Source organism: Octopus sinensis, linkage group LG2, assembly GCF_006345805.1.
Source record: "Octopus sinensis linkage group LG2, ASM634580v1, whole genome shotgun sequence".
NCBI classification, from domain to species: Eukaryota; Metazoa; Mollusca; class Cephalopoda; order Octopoda; family Octopodidae; genus Octopus; species Octopus sinensis.
Window position 1 is genome coordinate 155513567 of NC_042998.1, and position 24066 is coordinate 155537632.

The following is a 24066-nucleotide window of genomic DNA, read 5'->3' on the forward strand; positions in this document are numbered from 1 at the left end:
TGCGTCAAAACTTTTTTTTAAGTGTATATCTTGAAAGTTTGTATGAGGTGTGCTATCTGACCAAGCAGAAAAGCACATAGATTTTACATATTAATGGTAAGGTGTGATGATTTCAAGAGAACTTAAATACTCTATGAAAAACAAACTCTCCTACTTGTCTTAAAGAACATGCAAGGAACAGAAGCATTAGAATAGTAGCAATGTGAAGTTCTAACTTTGAAGGAAAGTATTACTTCAATTACATATAATGACTAGCAAATGAAGATGTGTTTTGTTGTTAATGTTAAAAACTGAATATATTTGTTTAAACCAATACCTGCATTGCAATGGTTTTAAAGATGACTTTCAGTTTGGCCAGTTCTACATCATGTTCTGCTGTATTAGTATTACTATCATAAGGATCTTCAAGTGAATATACTGATGAGTCTAGAAATAATTTTTAAAATATTAACAATGTAAGGAAATTTATAATAAAATTTACTTAGTGAATTATATAAAAAACACAAACGCATCAAAATTCCTTTTTCAAACTGTTTACAGTTAAAATTTGTTACACGCAAAAGAAGCAGTATTAGTTCAAAATAGTAATCTGTGTCATGCCTAAAATAGATACACCATTGAAAGTTTGATAAACTGCAGTATTCATATTGAGATAGCATCAGCAGTAGTGGTGGCACTGATAAATGAATATTTCTCCCTTTTCGGGCTTCTGATATATTTCTTTGTCTTCAAGAGATGTTCTTTCACTATCTTAAAACTAATTCTGCAGTTTATCAGGCTTTCAACAATGTATCTGTATGATACACAAATTGCTATTTTGAACTGATATTGCTTCTGTTACCCATAACACATTTTCATTCAGCCTACTGGATAGTTGCAACATTTGTGGTATTTGTCTCATCATTGAGATGAATACCACCGTTTATCAGACTTTCAATGATGTATCTGCTTTAAGTATGGCATATAGATTACTATTTTGTTTACACTTACTTCAGAAAATTTAATTATATGGATTCATAAAAGTTCCTTTTTGTTAGTATGTTCAAACTGGAAGAGAACTAATCACAGCTGATGAAGACTTTCTTATATTTAATGTAAAAGCTCTGAGAGAAAAATACTTTAATTGAAGGTTGCACAAACCTGATTGCTAGTTTGAGAGAGAGATTTAGATTACCGAGCAACAAATGTAATGAACTTGGATCCAAATATGTAAAATATGATCAACAATTAAAATATGACAAAAATGTTGATTAGGTAAAGATATGTAATGCAGATAATATCACATGCATAGTGGTACTGAATTCTACAAATTGGTGGAAGGTATCCATAGCATAAGTCATGATGAGTCATAAGTCAAATGACATGGCATAAGACTAAATAAAACTCATGAAAAATTGCTATGTAAATCAATCCATTCAAGTCAACAAGAATAGACAACATTAAAACACTGATGATGCTAACCGTGATGTCTCATGAAAGGCTGATCAAATTATGTTGATCTAATGATCAATATAAGAGAAACATAGTTTTATAAAATAAATAAGAACATAAATTGCATAAGTATTAAAATGAAATGAAGACAGTGTCACTAATTCCACTAATAGGACAGTTTTATTGAAAATCATGACTGCCAGCTCACTGCCTTGTCAGTGCATATATCAGGTCATCCCGTAAGTTCTGTCCAATTTCACCTTTTTTAAATTTGAATGAAATTTAATAGTATTTTAGAATGTCTAATGGAATTAAAAATTATTTTTATGCATTTGTGTACATTTAAACTAATTAAATATTATTTTACAGAATAATAAAATTAAAATTTCTTTGATTAAAACCCTTTCTAACATGGAAGTATCCAAAGAGCATTTCAGGCACATAATACTTAATGAGTACAAAAAAGAAAACTCTGCAGCCGAAGTGACTCAAAACATATATTCAGTTTATGGGAAAGAAATGCTTGAATGAAAGAACTTGCAGAAAATGGTTTGCAAAATTCAGAAATGGAGATTTCAGCCTTGAAGATGAAGATCAAACAGGACATCCAGTTGAGTTTGATGATAAGCTCCTTGAGGCGTTACTTGAAGAAAATCCTGCATTATCAGTTGAAGAATTGGTAATAAAGTTTAGTTCAAACCACACAACTGTTCATCGTCATCTTTAACAACTTGGAAAGGTTCCAAAACTTGGAAAATGGGCGCCTCATGAATTGTCCGAAAGCAACTGCAAATTCCGAGTTGACATCTGCTCTTCTCTCCATTCTCGTGAACTCATTTTACCCTTTTTGGATAGACTTGTGACTGGTGATGAAAAATGGATCTTCTATGGAATGGTTAAACGTCATAAACAGTGGCTTGGTAAAAGGGAAAAAGCTCAACCACAACCGAGAAGGGAGCTTCGTGGGAAAAAGGTTTTTCTCTTTATCTGGTGGGATTACAAAGGAGTAATTCACTTTGAATTGTTACCACCTAATGCAGCAATCAATGCTCAAGTCTACTGTCAGCAATTAGTGTCTGAACCAGGCTTTGAAGAAAAAAAGACCTGCTTTAGTGAAACAAAAAGGAGTGATGTTTCATCAGGACAATGCGCGACCCCACGCTGCAAAAATCACATCACAGAAGATCAAAGAGCTTGGTTGGGAAAAAATTCCTCATCCATCTTATTTTCCCGACCTTGCTTCTTCAGACTACCATTTGTTTTGTAGTTTACAGAATCATTTGGGGGACATAACTTTTGCAAGCCAGGAGGAGGAGGTCGAAACTGACATTTCAGAGTCCTTCGCTTTGAAACCAAAAGAGTTTTACGTTGATGGGATTAAAAAGCTTGTAAATAGATGGAAGGAAGTCATAGATAATCAGGGAGAGTACACTGATGATTAAATTTCAATTAAATATAACATTTGATCACTTGTTTTCTTTATTCAAAATTCAGACAGAACTTATGGGATGACCTGATAAATATTAAGCACTTTTATTAAAGTGTAAATAGTTTACTCATAAATTTTATTTATACTGTAGGCATCTTCCATCAATTTACAGTATTTAGTATGAACTTAACTAGCTAGCTGCATATGTTCTTGACCCTCACAATATTTCTCGCCCAGATGCTACATAAATATTTCACACTGTTTTCCCATCCCACAGAACTGTAAATCTTTCAAATTTCCTTCTTATCACATTTCTCATACAAAAGAAAAGCCCTGTAAATGTTGAAAGTGTATATAAACTGCATTAATCTCACTCATCTGGAAAGGCTTGATTATTCAATTAGCACAGAGGACAAACTATTGAGTTTTCATCTAATCTTTCCTCTTATACTGAGTAAGGCTGCTTCCTAAATAGTACTGGTAGTTTTGGTCATCACTTACTAATTAGAACTTTGTTCTTTTTCATGTTAGCTTTCAGACATACAGATTTTATACTTAAGGTCTGAAACATCATAGAAATAGCAGGCTTGTTACTTCTTAGGATATTTGATAGCTTCTGCTATGAAAACAATGCTAATAGAATATAACAGGTCATTCAACTACTTATTACAATAAGACTTTTTTGATCACATCAAGATTTCATTCTGATGCAGAAGTTTGTCATGACTGTTCCCAGAAGTTTTATAATCAAACTTGTAGGGACCTCACTTGGCCCTGCCTGAGATTTGAAACCAAATCTACCCACTTGTTGCTTGTTAAAACAAGTGGGAAATCCTCTCCATACTAGATGATTGATGGGAAAACACTTGACCCCCAAGGACTTGTGTAGGTCAAAGAAAGGTCAGTCCTTTGTTTAGGGTTTGACCAAAATACTGACCATAGTCTATATAAAAGAGAGCATTTATCTCTTGCTCATTTGTGTCAGCCATGACCAAGAGCAGCACTTTCCCTTCACACTTCACTTGATATACAAAGAGAAGCATTCGGCCACAAGAAAAGCAATGCTACCTTTATCCTTTCTAGTCAGCACAGTGCATTCCTTACTCTTTCCCTTCTACACTATCAACAACCAACCAGCGAGCGAACTTTTTATCATTGCCACTACAATTACTACTGTATCTCTAACTACATGTTGGGCAAACAAATATATGCAAATAATATTTCTTCCTTTTTGGTGTTGATTCTTCAATGTTTACTGGTTACTCCAACGTGAGAATCTTCAAGCATTACATTTACATGCAACATTTGGTAGACAGCTACATCATATTGACATGATGTGGCATGTCACTTCAGCCCACTACAAACTCAGAGAAATGTTACAGCAATCACTTGAATGCCTTACAGTATTTAATTATGTTCTTTTACATTTTAAGTACAAATCTCATCAAAGTTGACTTTACCTTTTATCATTCTGGTTTCTATTTAATCAATTAATTTTACTTTTTACTACACTTTATGCAAATTTTTAAAATTAATATTGTTAAACTTTGAGTAATTAGAAATTATGATCCTCAGAACTGCATGAATATCCTCGCAAATGATGTTATCTGATGAACTATTTAACTAATATTTAAGTTACATGTTTCTAAGTGCACTGGTTCAAATTTGCAAATGCTTTAGTCAAACAAATTGACTTATTCTTTGTAAGCCTAGTACTTATCCTTCAGTCTTTTGTCAAACCGCTAAGTTACAGGGACGTAAACACACCAACATCAGTTGTCAAGCAATGGTGGCGGGGACAAACACAGACACAAAATATATATACGATGGGCTTCTGTCAGTTTCCATTTACTCACAAAGCTTCGGTCAGCCCTAGGCTATAGTAGAAGACATTTTAAGTAAAAAGTTTCTTGTTCTGTACTTTACCAGATGTAATAACTTGTCCTGTACTTTTCTAGGTTTATAAGTTTAAGAATATTATTTCTTTTGCTCGCATTTTTCCATGTAATACATACTTCTTGTCACTTATGTTGCTAAAGCTTTGATATCCTAATTTCTATATCCTCCCCCATAAATCTTCATCTTACATGAATTAAAAAACTAATCATTTCATCCCATTTGGTTATATTACATAACGAGAAAAAATACTTGATACCATCTCAACTAAAATGTAAATAAATGAAAATAAAATGTGCCAAAAGGAAATTTTTTCAAATCCTATGGTCAATATTTGAGTTTTTTAAGATTATTGCTGCCAATATTCAAAAACATTATGTGGATAAGTGAATTTAATAAGAGTAACCCATCCATCCACATAAATTTATGCATAAACATATTTCTGTTACATTTCATTTTTCATGTTTTGTGAAAAACTTGTAGTTCACTCAGTTTAAACTGAATAAATTTTGCTGTTTACATAAAATCTCAATATCCTGCTAAAAATGTAAATTTTTAAAAAAGAACATTCATTTTGCTAATAAGTAATCTATTTGAACCTTTTAAGAAAGACACTGAAACACTCCATAAAACAAACAAATGTAGAAAAAAAGACAATGGCACCTAACATTATGGAAGCTGGATATACTGGATAGGAGTAATGATACAAGTGGTATTCAGTTATTATGCTTGTTATACATTGGATAAAAAATGCAACAAATCAAATTAAATTCTTTTGTACTTCCATTTTAATTTTATTCAGATAAAAAGATACATAAACATACCTGTCAATATTTTACTCATTTGTGATAACCTAAAACCAGATAAAATATCAATCATAAAATATGAAATTATAAATTACAAAATAGAAAAATATCAATAAAAAAAAAAAAATTTTGAAATAAAATTTAAAAAACAGAAATGTTATATTTTGTTGTATCTTGGGAGGGTCACTGTGTCAATAATAAACACATGCACTGGTTCAGCTTTACTTCTTTATCAATTGGGTTGATATTTAACCAACTAATTAATCAATTATTTGATTAATCATTTGATAAAAATCAATCAATCAGTTGTGTCTGCCAAAGTCAACATTCATTACCTCTTCAATGACATGTTCTCTTTACTTCAGGTTAGCTTCAGGTCTGTAATATTAGTTTTCTATTTTTTAGCTTCAGGTCTGTAATATTAGTTTTCTATTTTTTAGCTTCAGGTTCAATATTTATGTAGTTGTATAGATGTGAGTGGGAATGTACTTGACAAAGGTATGAAAAAAGAAAGAATGTGAATGCATAAATGTTTGTGAGTTTGTATTCATGCATGTATGTATTGTAGTTGGTTCTATGAGCACATGCATTAGAGAGAATGTGTGTGTGTCTACAAGTGTATGTTCATGAATGTACATGGTGAAAAGTTTATTCCTTGCGCGCACACACACACACACACACACCAAAAAGCACATGCACATGAATGCATGCACATACACACTCGTTCTCTCCCTCCCTCTCTAATGTACTTACAAAACCAACACCACCACACAAACATGCATACACACACACTCTTTCTTTCATTATTACTCTTCTTCTCAAGTACATTTCCACTCACATACAACTACATAAATTTTTTAAACCTAAGACTAAAAGACTAACCAGCCTGAAGCTGATCTGAAACAGAGAGGGCATGACATTGAAAAGATCACAAATGGTAATGAAAGAATTTTCACAAACACACTGACTGATTTACCAAATAATTAACCAAACAATCCATTGGTTAGCTGGTCAAATAGTAAACTGATTGACAAATAATGAAGAAATGAAATTGAACCAGTGCACATGCTTATTATTAGCACAATGAATCTCCCAAGAGACAACAAAGTCTGTTTCAAAACACAATTGCAAATCAAGAGTCTTGTAAATCAAATACAGAAAGAAAATGCTCTGATAATTTAGATTATTTTTATTTTACATTTCAAATTTTTTTTCTGATTTAGTTAATCCTTTACGTTAATGAAATAAGAATGGATATGTTTAATAAAAATATACTACAGGAACAATCAGCCAATAATAAAACTGGACATTGGAAATTACAATAAAAGCTAAGTTATAAGCATTTGTTTACTACTCACAGTTGTGCTTATATAGTTTTATTATTTATTTGTTGTTTTTTTGGAACACTCTAGAGATTTGATAAAATGCATTTTGTTAGTGCATTTCTGCTTTGGCATGATTTCTATAGCTTGATGCCCTTCCTAATGCCAGTCACTTTACAGCATGGACCAAGTACTTTTTCATGCCATTGAGGTCACCATGCAGTTAACAGGACTATGAACCCTCTGGCTGGTGGAGGTCATCTCTATCCTTCAGGTCAAGGGAATCACTATGAAATGGGTGGGGTAGGTTCATCTAATTGGGAAAAGGAAGAAAGAGAAAATGATCAGTAGGATCTGCAAGAGACAGATAATAGCAATGAGGTGCCCAGATGGTCCCATGAAGCAAGTCAAGTAGAAGCAGTTGGATCAGTTAGCAAGATTGTATAGAAAAGAGAATGAGGGAATAAGGGACAGACTGACAAAATGGGTAGGGTTAAAGGGTGGATGAACAAGAACACTCAGTTGGGGAAGATAGAGGTTATGCAGAAAAGAGAGATAGGGTGGTGAGCAGCAGGAGTAGTAAGATGATCGGAGTTACCTATGGGGAGGACAAGAGAGGGAGATGGCATGGCTGGATAGTATGTAAGAGTCAATTAGGAAGAGAGGCAGGTATAATGCATGAGGGGAAGAGAATTGTTGTAACATGCACGAGGAAAACACAACATATCACTTCCAGAACTGTTACACTGTGGAAGACAAGTCTTTTTGAGAATCTTATATCACCAGAGATTCCATCAGGCTCACTTCCAGCCTTCACCACTTCATTCCATGCCATCCTGTTTGACAAGCTCCAGCAACATCAAGTGATCAGCATTTCTTTATATAACTGTATCACCATACCAGCATAGTCTCCTTTCTTGAACACATCTAATTCCTCTTGTGCCAGTTTTTCATTCAGTATTTTTGTACTAATTCTTTCACACACTCACATTGCACATCCAACAGAACATGTTTGCTTCATCTTTTTCCAGTCTTCTCAAGTCCTCTGTATTTAAGGCCCATGTTTTACAACTATGCAGCATTGTAATTCTAACACAAGCATTATACAATCTACCCTTTTCTCTTGGAGAAAAGACCCTTGCTGTCAACAGTGGCAGAAGCTCCCTGAACTTTCTCCAACCCATTCTTCCTCTAACTACTATACTTTTAAAGCAACCAACTCCCTTGCTAATCACATCTCCTGGTAACAAATGTTCTACTACTTCTAACAACTCATCTGAATAATTAAGAGACACAGTTCCAGTGCATCATAAATGGAATTTACATTCTTGGATCTCTACAGGTGACTCTACTACATCTCATGTGTCAATAGTTTACATCAAATACAGTAAAACCTTCATCTTTACTTTCCATACCTGGAATTTCTTCTGTAATTGGCATAGAGATCCAGCTATCAGACCTAGATCATTAGAATATAGGAGTTTCCATGTGGACAGCCAATCTTAAACTCCTCGGTAATGGCTTGACTATGATGGATAGATGACTGAGAACTGACCCTTGATGGACTATTATTTTCACACTAAATTTATCCCTCAATGCCAACTCTCATTTTACTTACTGTGGCCGTGTACATAGTTTGAACTGCCTGCACAAGCCATTTGTCTTCATCTAGTTTCCTCAGAGTCTACCAAATTACTAGATGTGATACACTGTTAAATGCTTTCTCTAAAATCAACAAAAGCTAGGAATAAAGGTAATTCTTAGCCAGGTATTTCTGCTGTAGTTAAGTCATTAGGAAGTTGCATCTGCATGCTTTTTCCAGGGATGAATTCAAACTGCATCTATCCAGATATACTTTACCACAGATCAAATGGGCTTTCTCCATGATGTTCACAATTCTGTCTAGAAGTTTGATTCCTCTATAGATGCTTCTCTCTAAGGCATCACCATTGCCCTTATAACAGTCTACATTGATATTGCTACATCAGTCATTGAGTATAACACCCTCCATCCTGAATGACTTTATTACCTATTTAAGTGGTAATCATGTATTCTACTTCCCCAGATACTTTAAGCATCTCTGCAACTAAGCCTGATGAGCCTGCAACTTTCCCTTCCTTCGTATCCTTGATTACTTTATTTACCACACTGCTGTCAACTTGAATAGCTAGTCTCTTTATTGGATCAGCATAGGATAATCCTTGTGTAACCCATGCATTCTCCACATTCAGCAGCCTTTCATAATAGCACTTTCTCACCATTTTTTTTTTTGTTCCATAACAATGATGAGTTTGCCTTTATCATTTGGAATACACTCCTCACCAATATCTTGATTCTCTCTAACACGTTGCCTTGCACTCCTGAATACTTCCTGCTTCTGATCACCATGTTGGAGAACATGAGCAAATCTCTTCCTTTCTGCTCACCTTTAGCCAAGCACACCTAACACCTAGATGCTCTTCTGGTCAATAGGTGGTGCTCCCTACTACTACTATCCTCCCAGTTTTTCTAAGCCTTTCTCTTGCCCTATCAACCTTATTGTTCCACCACCATGTTACTTTTGGGTTGGCTGGACTTTGCACCAGCCACATATCCGATCTGTAGCCCTAAGCAGGCTATTTCAAGTACACTCTTGGTTATCAATGCTATAGGTATCTAAATCTTCTTCCCTACAGACATGTGTGTCAGAATTTCTCTAAACCTATACCGAGTTGCTGGAACTTTTCATTTCCAACAGCAGATATAAAACTATACCTGCTGATTTCTTTTTCTTCTAATAAATGTTTCGCTGAAATTCCTTAAAATAATACAGATAAGAACTGAGATTCAACAATAAAGGTGGCTGCATGGTAAGAAGCATGCTGCCCAACCACAAGGTTCCAGATTCAGTTTCACTGCGTGGCATCTTGGGCACTACAGTCTACTTTAGTCTCAGGCCGAACAAAGCCTTGTAAGTGGATTTGGTTGACGGAAACTCAAGGAAGCCTGTCGTATATATGCGTGTGTGTCCCCCCCACCATCGCTTGACAACTGATGTTGATGTGCTTACATCCCTGTAACTTAGCAGTTCAGCAAAAGGGACCAATAGAATAAGTACTAGGCTTACAAAGAGTAAGTCCTGGGATCAATTTGTACAACTAAAGGCGGTGCTCCAGCATGGCCACAGTCAAATGACTGAAACAAGTAAAAGAATAAAAGAATACTCACCAGCTATTTAGAGTTGCTTTCTTGCAGACTAACAACTCCACCCAGTCTTTATACTGTGACAGAGTAGCCATTAAACTTAGTCGAAATTCAGAACAAGAAACACAGTTCACATCCTTTTTAATTTTTAATTCCATTTTATCAGCAAAATTAACAAGTTGTTTCTTTATTTCAATGACCTAAATTAAGAAAACTTTCTATGCATTAACTCATAAATAAGCAAAATATTCAAAAAAGATATTCATTTCTCCTTTATTTAATATAAATTATGACTCACCACGATGAAATATATATGAGGGGATACTGAAAAGTTCCCAGCTTTGGGTAAAAGAAAATACAGGAGGATCAGTTAATTATGATTTTATTGAATATATTCCCCTCTCAGATTCACACACATATTGCAGTGGTCCTTCAGTTTTTCTAAGTCCTGGAAATGAACTCTGAAGATCAGTCCTCCAATCAGGCCTTTCATGATACCCTTGGAGCCAGGAACTTTTCAGCACCCCCTCGTAACTAGCTGACGCCATCTATAATTCTATTCAGATTTTACATATTTTTGTATGCTTTGTCAGAGTGGCAGTCACATATATTAACAGAATATATATATATTACATATAAAGAGAATTCATGATTTCTTTTCTATTTCCTTCCTGTTCTACCCAGCATGCACTGAACAAAACCAGGAAGCAAAAATGATTTTATATCAATGTTTTGTTTTTTACTCAATGAAATTACTTACTACATCAGAGCAGATTGAGAAGACAATACACACACAAGACGTACTAAAACAAAACTTTTCAAATTGATAATGTATGAAAGACCAGAAGACAGGCTGAGATGTACATGAACATAGGTACAGCAGTATATATTAGCATTGTAATTATTGACTTGAGACCTAGTAAACAATGATAAACACTAATTTTATAACTGATTTTTATAATGTAATAAAAGAAAACCAGAAGACAGAGACTAAATTAACTTAACATGGATGATTATAAATTTTACTCAAAAAAAGTATTGTATAACCTTTAAGCAGTAAAATAACAATAAATTGATAAAGACAACAGTTGAAAATTTACTTTATATGCTGCAAGTTAATGACTTCCCTGTGCCTGATGAGATCTAGCTAAATTTTCTATATCAGGTTCATTGTTAGACAAAAGAAGTCATAAGTCTCCTCTTTAACTTATTGCAAATTTATTTCATTGCTTAGAGTCAGCAGTATCAGCACTTGTGACACTGCACTGAATCCTTTCTCTATTGAATATGAAGAAAGAAAAGCAATGAGCAATAATTTCAATTCTTGCCAAAGTTGAGAATACTTGCTTTGCATTTTAGGCTAGAATGATTGATAACCAAGCTGCTGAAAATATACTTTAGCTTTGAAATAATTTTTAAAGTCAATAATTTCTTTGTGCACATCAGAAAGAAATGGATTTATGACCCAATCAAGTACTTTAAGACGAATAAAATCTTTAAACCTTATCATTAACCCTTTCGTTACTATATTTCTGACCAAAATACACCCCTCATGAGTTTCAATTAAATTCTAAAATAATCATGAATTTAGGCTTGTTTCATTAAATAACTGTAACTTTTTTACTTATCAACATATTAATGTGATATTTGGAACATAATTAAAGAAAGGGTTCTTAATCAATTCTATTGCATAACTTTTGTCTCAAAGTGATTTTAATTACAGGTAAATCCAGGTAAATTGAGCAGAAGGTAAAAATATTAAAATTTTAAATTGAGCAAAAGGTAAAAATATTAAAATTTTGTTTAAACATCACCATAGAAAATGAATCATCAGCTAATATTCAAATGGGTATGCAACAAAATTTTGATAAAGAATTGTGCACATCACTAGATCATCAGTTGAATTTAATGCACAATAGGTGTACCATAAAGGTGGAATAAACTGAAATACTGGAATCCACTGCAAGTTTGACCGAACTAAAGAAATCAGTCAAAAAATAATATACGGCCCTGGTTATGGTATGGAAGTGATAAATTCCAGACCACATCGTTCCCTAGGCCATCCTGACTAACATTATTTTCCCTGTATAAAAACTAAATCCACAACAATACCCAGTATTTGCTTCAAAAATTTTCCAAACTTTGATCCCCCATTTTATGTTTTGTTTACATTCTGCGTAAATTTGTTTCCGCATTGATCGCTTCAAACAATAACTTCCAGACTACATCGTACCCTAAGCCATGCTGACTAACATTAGTTTCCCTGTATAAAAACTAAATCCACAACAGTACCCAGTATTTGCTTCACAAATTTTCCAAACTTTCGTGTTTGTTTACAATCTGTGTAAATTTGTTTCCGAAGTGATCGCTTCAAACTAGCATACTGAAAAAAATAAAAGTCTAATGGTTTCGCTTCCTAAGAAAGACTATAGATAAACTATCTCCCCAGAAAAATTGCTAATAAAAACATTTTTAAAGTTTTTTACTTCATTCCGATGTAAAACCGTCTTTGCTGTCGCCATCGCCGCTTTCTTTCTTCGGAATTGTTGCTTTCAGTTAACGGATAAAAAAATATCCTATTAATTATTGTACACCACGTGCTTTTGGCCTCATTGATTCTTTTTCTCGATATCTCCCTATTTTCCGTTGAAAAATCTTTAAATTCGGAATCAATGCTTGATAACATGAAACTCCTATCCATTTTCAAAGTTGAAGAAAAATCGATGCCGAAAAAAATCTCCCAAAATTCACTGAGTTGAGATATCACTTCAAGCAATGTCGGATGCTATAAATTAACTATTTACAATGTGAAATCACATGTTTTAACAAATGTACCAACGAGATTTGGGTTCAAATTTACATTTGAATAACAATAGGTTCTCTCGGCCGGGTTGGTATTATGAACCAAAAAATTTTTCAGCCAGGTTAGTAACGAAAGGGTTAAGTCTTCATTCATTATCTGCAGATGAGAACAATAGCACTCTATATCCATATCTAATATTAAATTGCTATCATTGTTTTCTATTATGTGCAGGCTACGAAACTGTAAAAACCTCTCCTCCAGAATTTCTTTGTTGAATGATTATTTCCTGTTAAATGCATTTATAATTCTCTTGGCTTTGATTAAATTCCTATTATGTCAGAAAAATATGCAATGTCAATTCTTTCATTGCTTAGTTTATTATACATGTTCTCATCATTTGAATTAAGAATTTCTAAAACAGTAAATAAAAATCACTTTAAACAGTTTCCAGTTGAGAGCCGTTGCACATCAGTACGAATCAACAGGTCCTCAAATTTTTCTTTTTTCCCTAGTAAAACTTAAGAAAAATATAGTCATTCACTGAATGAGTCTTGATTTTATTTACATCATTCAATATCATGTAGTCAATCGCCAAGATGTTTTGCAACCAAATGTTCTTGATGAATAACACAATGAACTGCAAATATATGTGGAACTGCTTCCTTTAAATGAGCTATAAATCCATGATAACAGCCTATCATAGCTGGTGCTGCATTTGTTATACATGCAATGTAAGGGGATACCCAAAAGAAATCGGAATTTCGCACTATTAGTTTTCACTTAGTTTTACATGTTTACCCTTTTATCACCTTCAACGTATTCTCTATTTGAAGCAATACATCAGTCAAAGTGCATTTTCCACTGTTCGAAGCAGTGCCAGAACTCTTGCAAAGTGATGTCTTTTAACGCTTCCATCATCTTTTACCTTCACCTCTTCCACATCTGCAAATTCCATAGCACCAACTTTCATCACCAGTGATGATCTTTAGAAAAAGGTCTGGATCAACTTCCAACTGTTCTTTCAGTTTACGACATGCATTCAGTCATAACTGCCTTTGATCTTCCATGAGCAAACAAGGCACAAATTTTGCTGCAAACTCTCTTCATTCACAATTCCTCACTCAAAGTTCATTGGCAGGACACATCAGTCATATCAACAAGTTCATCAATTGTTTGGTGACAGCCCTCCAAGATCAGTTTATGAATTTTCATGTTTTCATTCGTCTGGGAAGTCAACAGTCATCCTGAACGAGGTTGGTCTTCAAACGACAAGTGACCATTCCTACAGCATGGACAGTACTCATAAACTTGTGTTTTGCTCATGGCAGTATCCTTGTAAGCTGTTTGAAGTATGACAATGGTTTTGGCTGCTGTTTTCTCCAGCAGAAAACAAGATTTCCCAGAAGCATGTTCTTCATTTCAGCCATCACAAAAAAATCCACAAACAGGGGAGAAACACTGCAAAACAATGATGCCACACATGGCAGTATGACTTCAGCTGACACCACTGGTTGGCAGACTAATGCTTGAAGGTTACATCAAGTGGCAGAAGCCGGAACTACAATGGGCTTATTCTACAGAGAACGTTTGCAGTTACTTTTGGGTACCCACTCATATTTATGAATGGAATACTCTTAGCATTAAAGATTGGAGAACCTTTTGTGTCAAGTACCATTTTTTCAGAAAGCAGAAACTCTTCAATAATTTCATGAATTTGAATTTATATAACTGACATAGGCTGATAGCAAAGATTCATTGTTGCAAAAAGTTGACTCTTCAAGTTCTAAAGAAAATTATTAATTTTTTTAAAGATCATATAGTTTACTTTCCATATTGTTTACCCTGTCATCTATCCTTGCTTAAGAATTAATGCTGTGATAGCATTTTTACCTGAACAAATCATAGTATCCAAAACATCATTTATAACTGGTAAGAGGAGAGTTTCACCTAAAGTATATGATTTTCCATGTTTGGCAATTAATTTTGAAAGTTTTTAAAACATAACCATCCCCTTCTCTATATGCCTAGTTTGTTTGGTAATATCTAGATATATTTTCTGTAAGTGTTCAATCATTTTTGAATTTTCCATTGCTTCATTTGAGAATGTATTTTTACATGTTAAACGCAGTAGCAATTGCTCGTTATTTATAGATGTAATAAATCAACTTAAGTATTGATGGCACTTTCTTTTTTCACTCATCCTAATATAATATAATGGAGATCATAATATATGAAGAAAATAAACAAGACTGCATGCCTAAAACATATGATTCAAAACAGAATATCAAAAAGTAACTATTCTTGTTCAAACATGTCTTTAGTTATCATATATACATCTGCAGCATCAGTTTTTCCAGTAATTTAGCGCGCCAAATCGAGGACATTTGAAATATTAGCCACGAGTGTAATGGGTAGGACTGTTTTACAAGTCTGACTTTGTATAGACGCCATAGTATGCAGTCCTGCAAATTACATTCACCTGGGACGGTCGTACCGATGATCTACAGACAGTTACGTAAGTAAGATTGCATAATTTGTTGATAGTGAAACGTGTATACGAATAATCCATATTTTTATTACTTTTTCATTTGTCTTGCTCGATTATGTTTTGGTTGTTTTTGCTGAATTTTTTCTTGAGAACATTTCTCGGTGGTGAGACCGTAGCGGATCTATTTCTAGCATATGGGTGTCCACATAGTGGTTTTCCCTCTAATATATATATATATATATATATATATATATATATATATAGGCGCAGGAGTGGCTGTGTGGTAAGTAGCTTGTTTACCAACCATATGGTTCCGGGTTCAGTCCCACTGTGTGGCACCTTGGGCAAGTGTCTTCTACTATAGCCTCGGGCTGACCAAAGCCTTGTGAGTGGATTTGGTAGACGGAAACTGAAAGAAGCCCGTCGTATATATGTATATATATATGCATGTGTGTGTTTGTGTGTCTGTGTTTGTCCCCCTAGCATTGCTTGACAACCGATGCTAGTGTGTTTATGTCCCCGTTACTTAGAGGTTCGGCAAAAAGAGACCGATAGAATAAGTACTGGGCTTACAAAAGCTTGATTAAAGGCGGTGCTCCAGCATGGCCGCAGTCAAATGACTGAAACAAGTAAAAGAGTAAAAATAGTATATATATAAGTTCAGTAAAAATTTAGATTTAGTTGAATATGATGTACTTAAGTTAAAGGCACCAGAATTTAGTATGGTATTATCCATATAATTCAAAATGGGGTGATTATAATCAAAATAAGCATCAAGGATATCCAGACGATATCCTTGTTGCTTATTTTGATTATATATATACACTTATCTCTCATTTTATTTTAATAACCCTTTCTAGTTTTATCATGTAGAATATAATTACTACTATAACTAAAATTTAGTATGTTAATTATGTTACCTCACCACCTACTTCAACATATCCAGTGTCACCTTGGAGGCAGAACCACCCAAATTGAGAACCTCTGCTATATACAGAGATGAACTTAAACACAGATATTAACACACATAACAAAAAATTATGTCAGTAACATTTTATCCATTTTAAACATATACTCACACTTAAATGTGAGTAGCCATGCAGATCCCCTACAAGAACTTGCTCTACTTCACACTCTTTTTTTATAAGTTAACCTTCATCTGCTAACATAAAGCCCCTCTCCTTGAGTTTTGTAGGCTTTCAAGCTGCTCAGTGACCTGAGAGAAGCATCTGGTACACACTGTATAGTGGTTGGCATTAGGAATGGCATGTAGCCACTGAAACCATGTAAAATTGGACATTAGAGCATGATATGATTCTTGGACCCAGTGGATCCTGTCAAACTGTCCAACCCTTGCCAGCATGGAAGATGGACATTAAACAATGATGATGTTGATAATGATTAAAATATTCTGAAGGTTGTTGTTATTTCCACAAAAGAATGGCAATACTGTCAGCAGGAACAAAAAGAATAATTTCAACATGAGCCTATGTGGTCAGTGAACATGCTAGAGACAGAAGCAAAAGTATTTCAGAAATCACACCTTACTATCAGCAATGATTTTGAGCATGTATGCAAATAAATACGCGCGCGCGCACACACGCACACACACACACACACACACACACACACACCACACACACACACACACAAGGTCTTGCATATAAATTGAGACCAATTTTAAGCAGTTGACTTTGTGAGTTAAACGTTTCATTTTTTGACAAAACCTTGCTTGAAAATCTAATCCTCCTCTTTATTTTTCAGGTAAATAGCTAACTGATTTGACAACAGAAAGTCATGGAACAACATAATCGTTCCACCATTGTTATTTGGGCATGTGCCAGGCACACTGTCAATAAAACTTAACGAAACTTCCAAAAGCAACAGTTTATCATGTGTATAAACAATTTAAAAAGGGAAAGATTGATAGAAAAGAACAGAAGACTCGAAGTGATTCCAAGCACAATCCATAGTTTCTCGTTGGCCTCAAACACTTGAATGAAACTAACCCATCCACATCCATGACAACTCTTGCAAAGAAATGCAATGTGTCCCTTTCCACAGTGCCCAGAGCTGTGAACAGGAACCTTGGCATGACTAACTATATTTAACAATGCCATCACCTCCTAACAGTCAAGGCCAAAGCAAACAGATCTGAGAGATGCCTAAAGCTTCTGTCATTCATCAAGCATCAAGGTGCATGAAAAACTCATGTTTGTGGATGAAAAGAAGTTCACTGTGGACATTGAGGTGAATTTCAGAAATTCTCGAGTGATTGCATACAACCTTCTGACATCCCCACTGTGATTGAGACTAAGAATCCTCCCTCTGTGATGGTATTTGGAGCTGTGGTGAGTGATGGAAGAGTCTCGGATCCACACTTCATTGAGTCTTGCTCGAAGATCAGCACAGAGGACTATCTAGACATCCTGATGAACTCTCTGTTACCTTGGATAGAGCAGAAGTTTGGGCTTTACAATGTGGTGCTTATCCAGGATTTTGAACCATGCCATGGGTCAAAAGCAACACCTTAATGAGAAGATGCCATTTTTTGTAAGGGCCAACATCTGGCCCAATAATAGCCCCAAGGACCAATGCTTCACCACATTCATGTATCAACAGTTTGAAGACCTGCATTGTGCATGAGACATGCAAAATCAAAAAGGCAGAGGTTGCAGCAGCTATAAAAAATTTTCCTTCTCATGTGGTGGTAGTAATTGCCCAAAAGGGCAGCCATATTGAGTGACAGATGTTTTTGTTGTAATAAATGTTACATTGAAATTATATCTTGTCTACTACCATTATTTCAGCATTTATAACCAGTTTTATGCATTGTAAATATTGTTTTAATTTATCTGCAAAACCTTGTGTGTGTGTGTGTTTATGTACGTATGTGTATGTATGTATATATATATATTTATAATTGTTGAACACACATGCCTCGAGGTGCGCCAAAGATTTTTCTATTTTGGATATATTTGGGGTACTTAAGTCTGCTCGGGACTTGGTGCTTGCTTCTTCCATGGGTATGAATAAATATTTTATTTATATCTCGCGTATGTTTCGCTGAAGAGGGGAAATTTCTTGTGAATTAACCCCAAAATTGGACCAATACGGTAATAACAAATTTTTTTAGAGATTTCTATCGGTTTGTTTCGAGACGCATAAATTTAATGATTATCGACAATTTTTTTGTTTCGGCGTATCTGGCATTAGAATTTTTCTTCTGCCCTTATCTTGTAAATTATATATATATATATATATATATATCTAAAAAAAATATATATATATACATATATATATATATGTGTGTGTATGTATGTATGTACACCATAGCTGTTTAACATCCATTTTCCATGCTGACATGGGTCGGACAATTTGACTGGTTACACCAGACTCCAACCTGATCTGGCAATGTTTCTACAGCTGGATGCCCTTCCTAATGCCAACTCTAAATCTCTGATCATGTGAAGGGTTCTTTAGCTTACAAATCCTTCTTTTCTGGATTAGTCTGCTTCTTGGCATCCTTCTGGCCTCGAGTCTAAAGTCACTAATGACTTGTCTATGCAGGGGAGTACATTCATCACAAGGGAGGGTCTTTGTATTTAAGAGCAACCTTGCATCCCGTAATCTGGTGAGGATGAAATCAATCAGGCCAGCAGAGTCGCCTGATTGATAGGTTATCAGGTGGTTTCTGGCTGCCTGAAGTTGGTGTTGCAGATTAATAGATTGCTTGCATCACAGAACTCCAGTAGCCTCTTCATTTCAGGAACCAATTCCATGGCCCCCGTGAACACCATGGAAGATACCAAATCACAGTCCAACATTCCCATTAAAATCTCCAACTGCAAAGATGAAGTCATTGCCACTCATCTTTGAGGTAGCCTGTAGAACAGTATCATAAAAGTGGTCCTTCTGATCATTTGGCAGGCCTGCTTGTGGGGCATAGGTAGAGATAATTGTAGCTATACTCTTCTGCAAGACTAGCCTGAGCTTAAGCACTATCGCATACCCTCACTACCTCTATGACCTTATCCACCCATTTCTCTGCAAGGAGTATGCCTACACTCCCTACTCCATCACTGTTACCTTCCCAGAAGATTTTATACCTATGTACCTTGCCTGTGAGGACCCAGGCTGAAGTTCTTCTCCACCTTACCTCTTATATGCAGCATACATCAACACATCTCCGTTCAAGCATCTCTACAATCTCACTAGAGCTATCTTTCAATGTGCCTACATTGACAGTGCCAACTCGAAAAACTGGGAAAGGTATATAGGAGGAGGCATCGGAAGGAGAGATGTTATTCAGTGCCTGAAAAGAAGATTTTTGTGTTCGTTTGATAGACATGCTACACCTGTTCTCACTTTTGACTTGTCATCATTCAAACATGTTAAGATTCTTGCCTCTACCAGGGGTAGGAGTAAGTGTAAGCGGTATTGTAATTATAAGTATTATGAACAACATAAATTTAAGCAGATATCAGTATAAATAAATAAATATAAATAGATAAGAGTAAATATGAATATCAATATGCCAATGTTAAATTAAGTAGGTGGGCAGCTAAACTAGTTGCATTTGTCCTGGGAGAGAGAGGTGAGGAAGGAGGCAAAATTGCAGGTATGACAGAGGATACCACCAGTGAGGGAGAAGTTTCTGATGAGAGAAGAGAGATGTCTGGTATTGATGATGGGGGTGGGAATGGGCAGGTGCATTGAACAAGCAAGGGTTAATTTAAGAGACAGTACAAAAAAAAAAAAATAGCCAACTTGAGAAGATGGGAGGGAAGGAGAGATAAGGGTGTTAGGGAGATTTCATTTCGGAATTACATGAAGAATTAAGGAGAAAACTAAGGCTGAGAGAGAGAGAGATTAGGAAGTTATATATTGAAGAGTCTATATATATATATATATTTATATATATATATATTAATAAAGCTGCAAAAACATCATAAAAACTGTTACTCAGAGTTTCACATTCATATTCCTCAGACAGTTTTGGTTGAGAATGGAACAAATAAAGGTTGTATATATAAATACACAATTATGTTGATAGATACACATTTGAAATTGGTTTTGTTTCATTGGTCCTTTCAACTAACAGCCTTTTCAATAACCAGTTACATGAAATTAAAATTAGAATTTAAAATCATATCATTTCAAATCGAAGAAAACCTTAAATCAAAAATTAGCTTTAGTAGACGGAAAACAAAACTGTATACCCAGGGTAAATTAATTAATGGTAAAATAAATTGAAATTAATTTTTTAAAATATCTCCATTTAAAATAAAAACATCTACAAAGAACCAACATCATAAAAATACATATACATTTAGTTATACATACACATACTAAAAAACCTGGACATACATATACACACTAAGCATAAAAACTTTGGTACATGCCTACATACATATACAAACAAATACAGGTAAAACATACATATATAAAAACTAATGCATATATAGATATCTACATACATAACACGTCTCCATGCGTATTTATATTAACAAAGAATCAAATCATCCACTTGTAATTCTTAAGAATCTAGTTAGATCTAGTGCATATCATCCATATCTTCAGATGAGACAGCGTTTCAAAATACCATGCCATATTATAATAGTGCATTAAGGAACAGTGGATTCTCAGAGAAGATCCAGTGTAGTCAAACCACTTCTAGCAATAATAGAACACACAGAACTAGAAAAGTTTTGTGGTTTAATCCAGCAATTAGCAATGCAATGAAAACAAATATAGGTAGGGAATTCTTAAAACTAGTTTCTAAACATTTTCAAACTAGCCTTAATTTCTATAGAATTTTTAATAGGAGAATGCTGAAAATTAGCTATCTTTGTAGCAAAAACTTCACCTCTTTAATTAATCAGAACAACATGAAAATCATTAGAAGCAACCACAGTGCCAAGTTGAACATGAAGAATTGCAATTGCATAGAAAAGAGTTGCTATCCGTCTTGAGAAATGAATAGTTTATAGAGTTAAAGTACAAATAGATGGCTCACAAGAATAAAAAAAATATACACAGGAGCTTCAGAAAATTTCTTCGAGACTAGGTTTTATTCTCATCAAAATTCTTTTCGATACCCCAAAAATAGGACAGCAACAAGTCTTGCAAAACACGTTTAGCAATTGAAGGAAAATGATACCCATCCTTTCAATATCAGCTGAACTATTCTTAGAAATATGCACAGAGACACATTACATTATGTATATATATGTACATAGATACCTATTCGTATGTATATATATATATATATATATATATTCATATGTATTTGTCTTATATGTAGGCATGTACCAACGTTTGTATGTTTAGAGTATATACGTAGCGATTTTTTGGTATGTGTATGTATAACTAATGTGTATGTATTTTTATGATGTTCTTTGTAACTGTTTTTATTTTAAAATGGACGTATCTTTTCAATTAATTTAAATTTATTTTACCATTAATTAATTTACTCTGGATATACAGGTTTTTCCTTCTACTAAAGCTAATTTTTGATTTAAGGTTTTCTTCAATTTGAAATGATATTTTAAAATTTAATTTTAATTTCATATAACTAGTTATTGAAAAGACCATTACTTGAAAGGACCAATGAATCAAAACCAATTTCAAATGTGTATCTATCAACATAATTGTTTATTTATACATATAACCTTATATTTGTTCCATTTTCAACCAAAACTGTCTGATGAATATGAATGTGAAACTGAGTAATTTGCAACTTTATTAATAAAGCATATTTCTCTACCTCCGGTATTCAAATGCTATTTTTTCCACTTTGTTTCACATGTATGCGCTTACTCTGGTATATATATATATATATATATATATATATATATATATAGACTTATGAACAACAGAAATATAAATATATATACAAGTCAGGTATCTGCAATTGAGGCAGTATCTAATTATAAAATAGCCATCCATATCTCATATTAAATAGGACAGTTACTGCAGTATTTGCAATGAGATAACAGCAGCAACAACAGTAGCAGCAAAGGCAATGACCAGACTGTTGCTGTTGTAGCCTTAAATGACCAATGAAGAGGCAGGCTTAACAATATATTTAACCCTTTAGTGTTCAGATTAACTTGTCAAATGTAATGCTTATCTGTTCAGATTAATTTGGATTTATTCAGGTTCAAGTGGGGTGTCCACAATATTTACTTGTAACTTTGTTAATTTTCTACATACAGATTTGAAACTTTGTAAATGGGTGCTTAAATGCCAGTGGTTTATAATTACGTAATTTTAGCTGATCTTTCTCACTACATTTGACTTTTATGGGCAGGTAAATTTAATTAACAGGTGTAAAAACAATAACATTATGAATAAACACTAAAATTCATATTCTTAATACATCTTACCTGTTTGATTTGCTGCTAAAATTATCCCAGATGTCAACGGCCAACAATTTTACATTTTTCAAGATGAGGTACATTAATTTGAATGAATTAAAATACAGGTGTAATCAGTACAAGATTTTACTCTTTTTCTATATTTCATTCAAACGTCATCATTGAAAAGAAAGTACAAAAACTCTTTTACTAGTCAATATACCATTGGCTATGCACTCATATACAATTTAATGAATTCATTCACGTAACAGAATGCATCTAATAAAAAAATCTCATTAACAGGTGAGACAAAGGTGAATACAGGTGTGTAACATACTGAAAATTAATATGTAGTTCTCACTTTCACATATTATATTATAAAATTAAAAGGAATATGTAAAATTATACATTTATGGCATATTTCTGTCATGAAACTGTCCAAAGCACCCTTTACACAAGGGCACTTGGCAAAACGAACACATGTAGGATGTTTCGATCTGGTACCCTTTCGCAGTTTTTCTTTTTTGTTGCGAACACAGTCTGCACACTTTTTTTCTTCCATCTATTTTTTCCATTTGATGGAAGTCAACATTTTCTCTGTTGACATCCACCTCAGTTAATTTTGCTTTTCTCCCAGCTCTGTGCTTTCTAGAAGAAAAGCCCTCACGTAACTGAGATGCAATGTCAACCCGAAATTTCAAGTGGTCGTAGTCTTTCGGTGGCGGAGGTACTTTGTGGCTTTTTACGTAAACAATGTGGGCATTTACTATAGTTAAATTAACTAAAAACCACAAAATGTACCTCCACCATTTCTTCCCAGGTCGACCAACTGGGTAATATGCCCGATATTGGTCGGATTTGTCTACGCCACCATATATTTGTTGTAGCAAATATTCACGAGGGGTTTCCCCTCAGCCCCAACACCAGTTTGTTCATTAGAAGACAGAAATAAAATCTGCCTTTTGTCTTTAAATGCAGTAACTAACAAATTTTGTTTTTGCATTTGCAAAATGTCCCCTCTTTTTTTTAATTTTGCTTTTATTTCATGGGGTAAACCTTTACGATTTCCCATAACAGTGCTGCACATGTAAGTGCTTACACGTGCAAGATTTTCTGCCAAAGCCACTGAAGAAAAAAAACGATCGAAATAGAGGTGTCGGTGCTGATGGTGAAAAGGTTGTGTAAGAGACCATACAACATCATGTCCCAATCCATGTGGTCTTTTCGCATTATATTTCTTACCTGTGTAAACATCGAAGTTTACACAGTATCCTGTCTCCGATTCACAAACTTCCCATACCTTGATCCCCCATTTAGTAGGTTTGGCAGGCATGTACTGCCGAAAAT

General features: G+C 34.3%; 1 protein-coding gene across 1 annotated transcript in view; it reads right to left on the reverse strand.

Annotated features, from left to right (window-relative positions):
- Positions 1–304: 304 nt before the first annotated feature.
- Positions 305–24066, reverse strand: part of LOC118762213 — a 39762-nt gene continuing 16000 nt past the window's right edge. The window contains exons 7-9 of the mRNA XM_036500753.1: positions 10092–10267; positions 5581–5609; positions 305–426 (exon numbers count right to left, since the gene is read on the reverse strand). Of these exons, the coding sequence (XP_036356646.1) occupies positions 305–426; positions 5581–5609; positions 10092–10267 (327 nt within the window). The remainder of the gene's footprint in view (positions 427–5580; positions 5610–10091; positions 10268–24066) is intronic.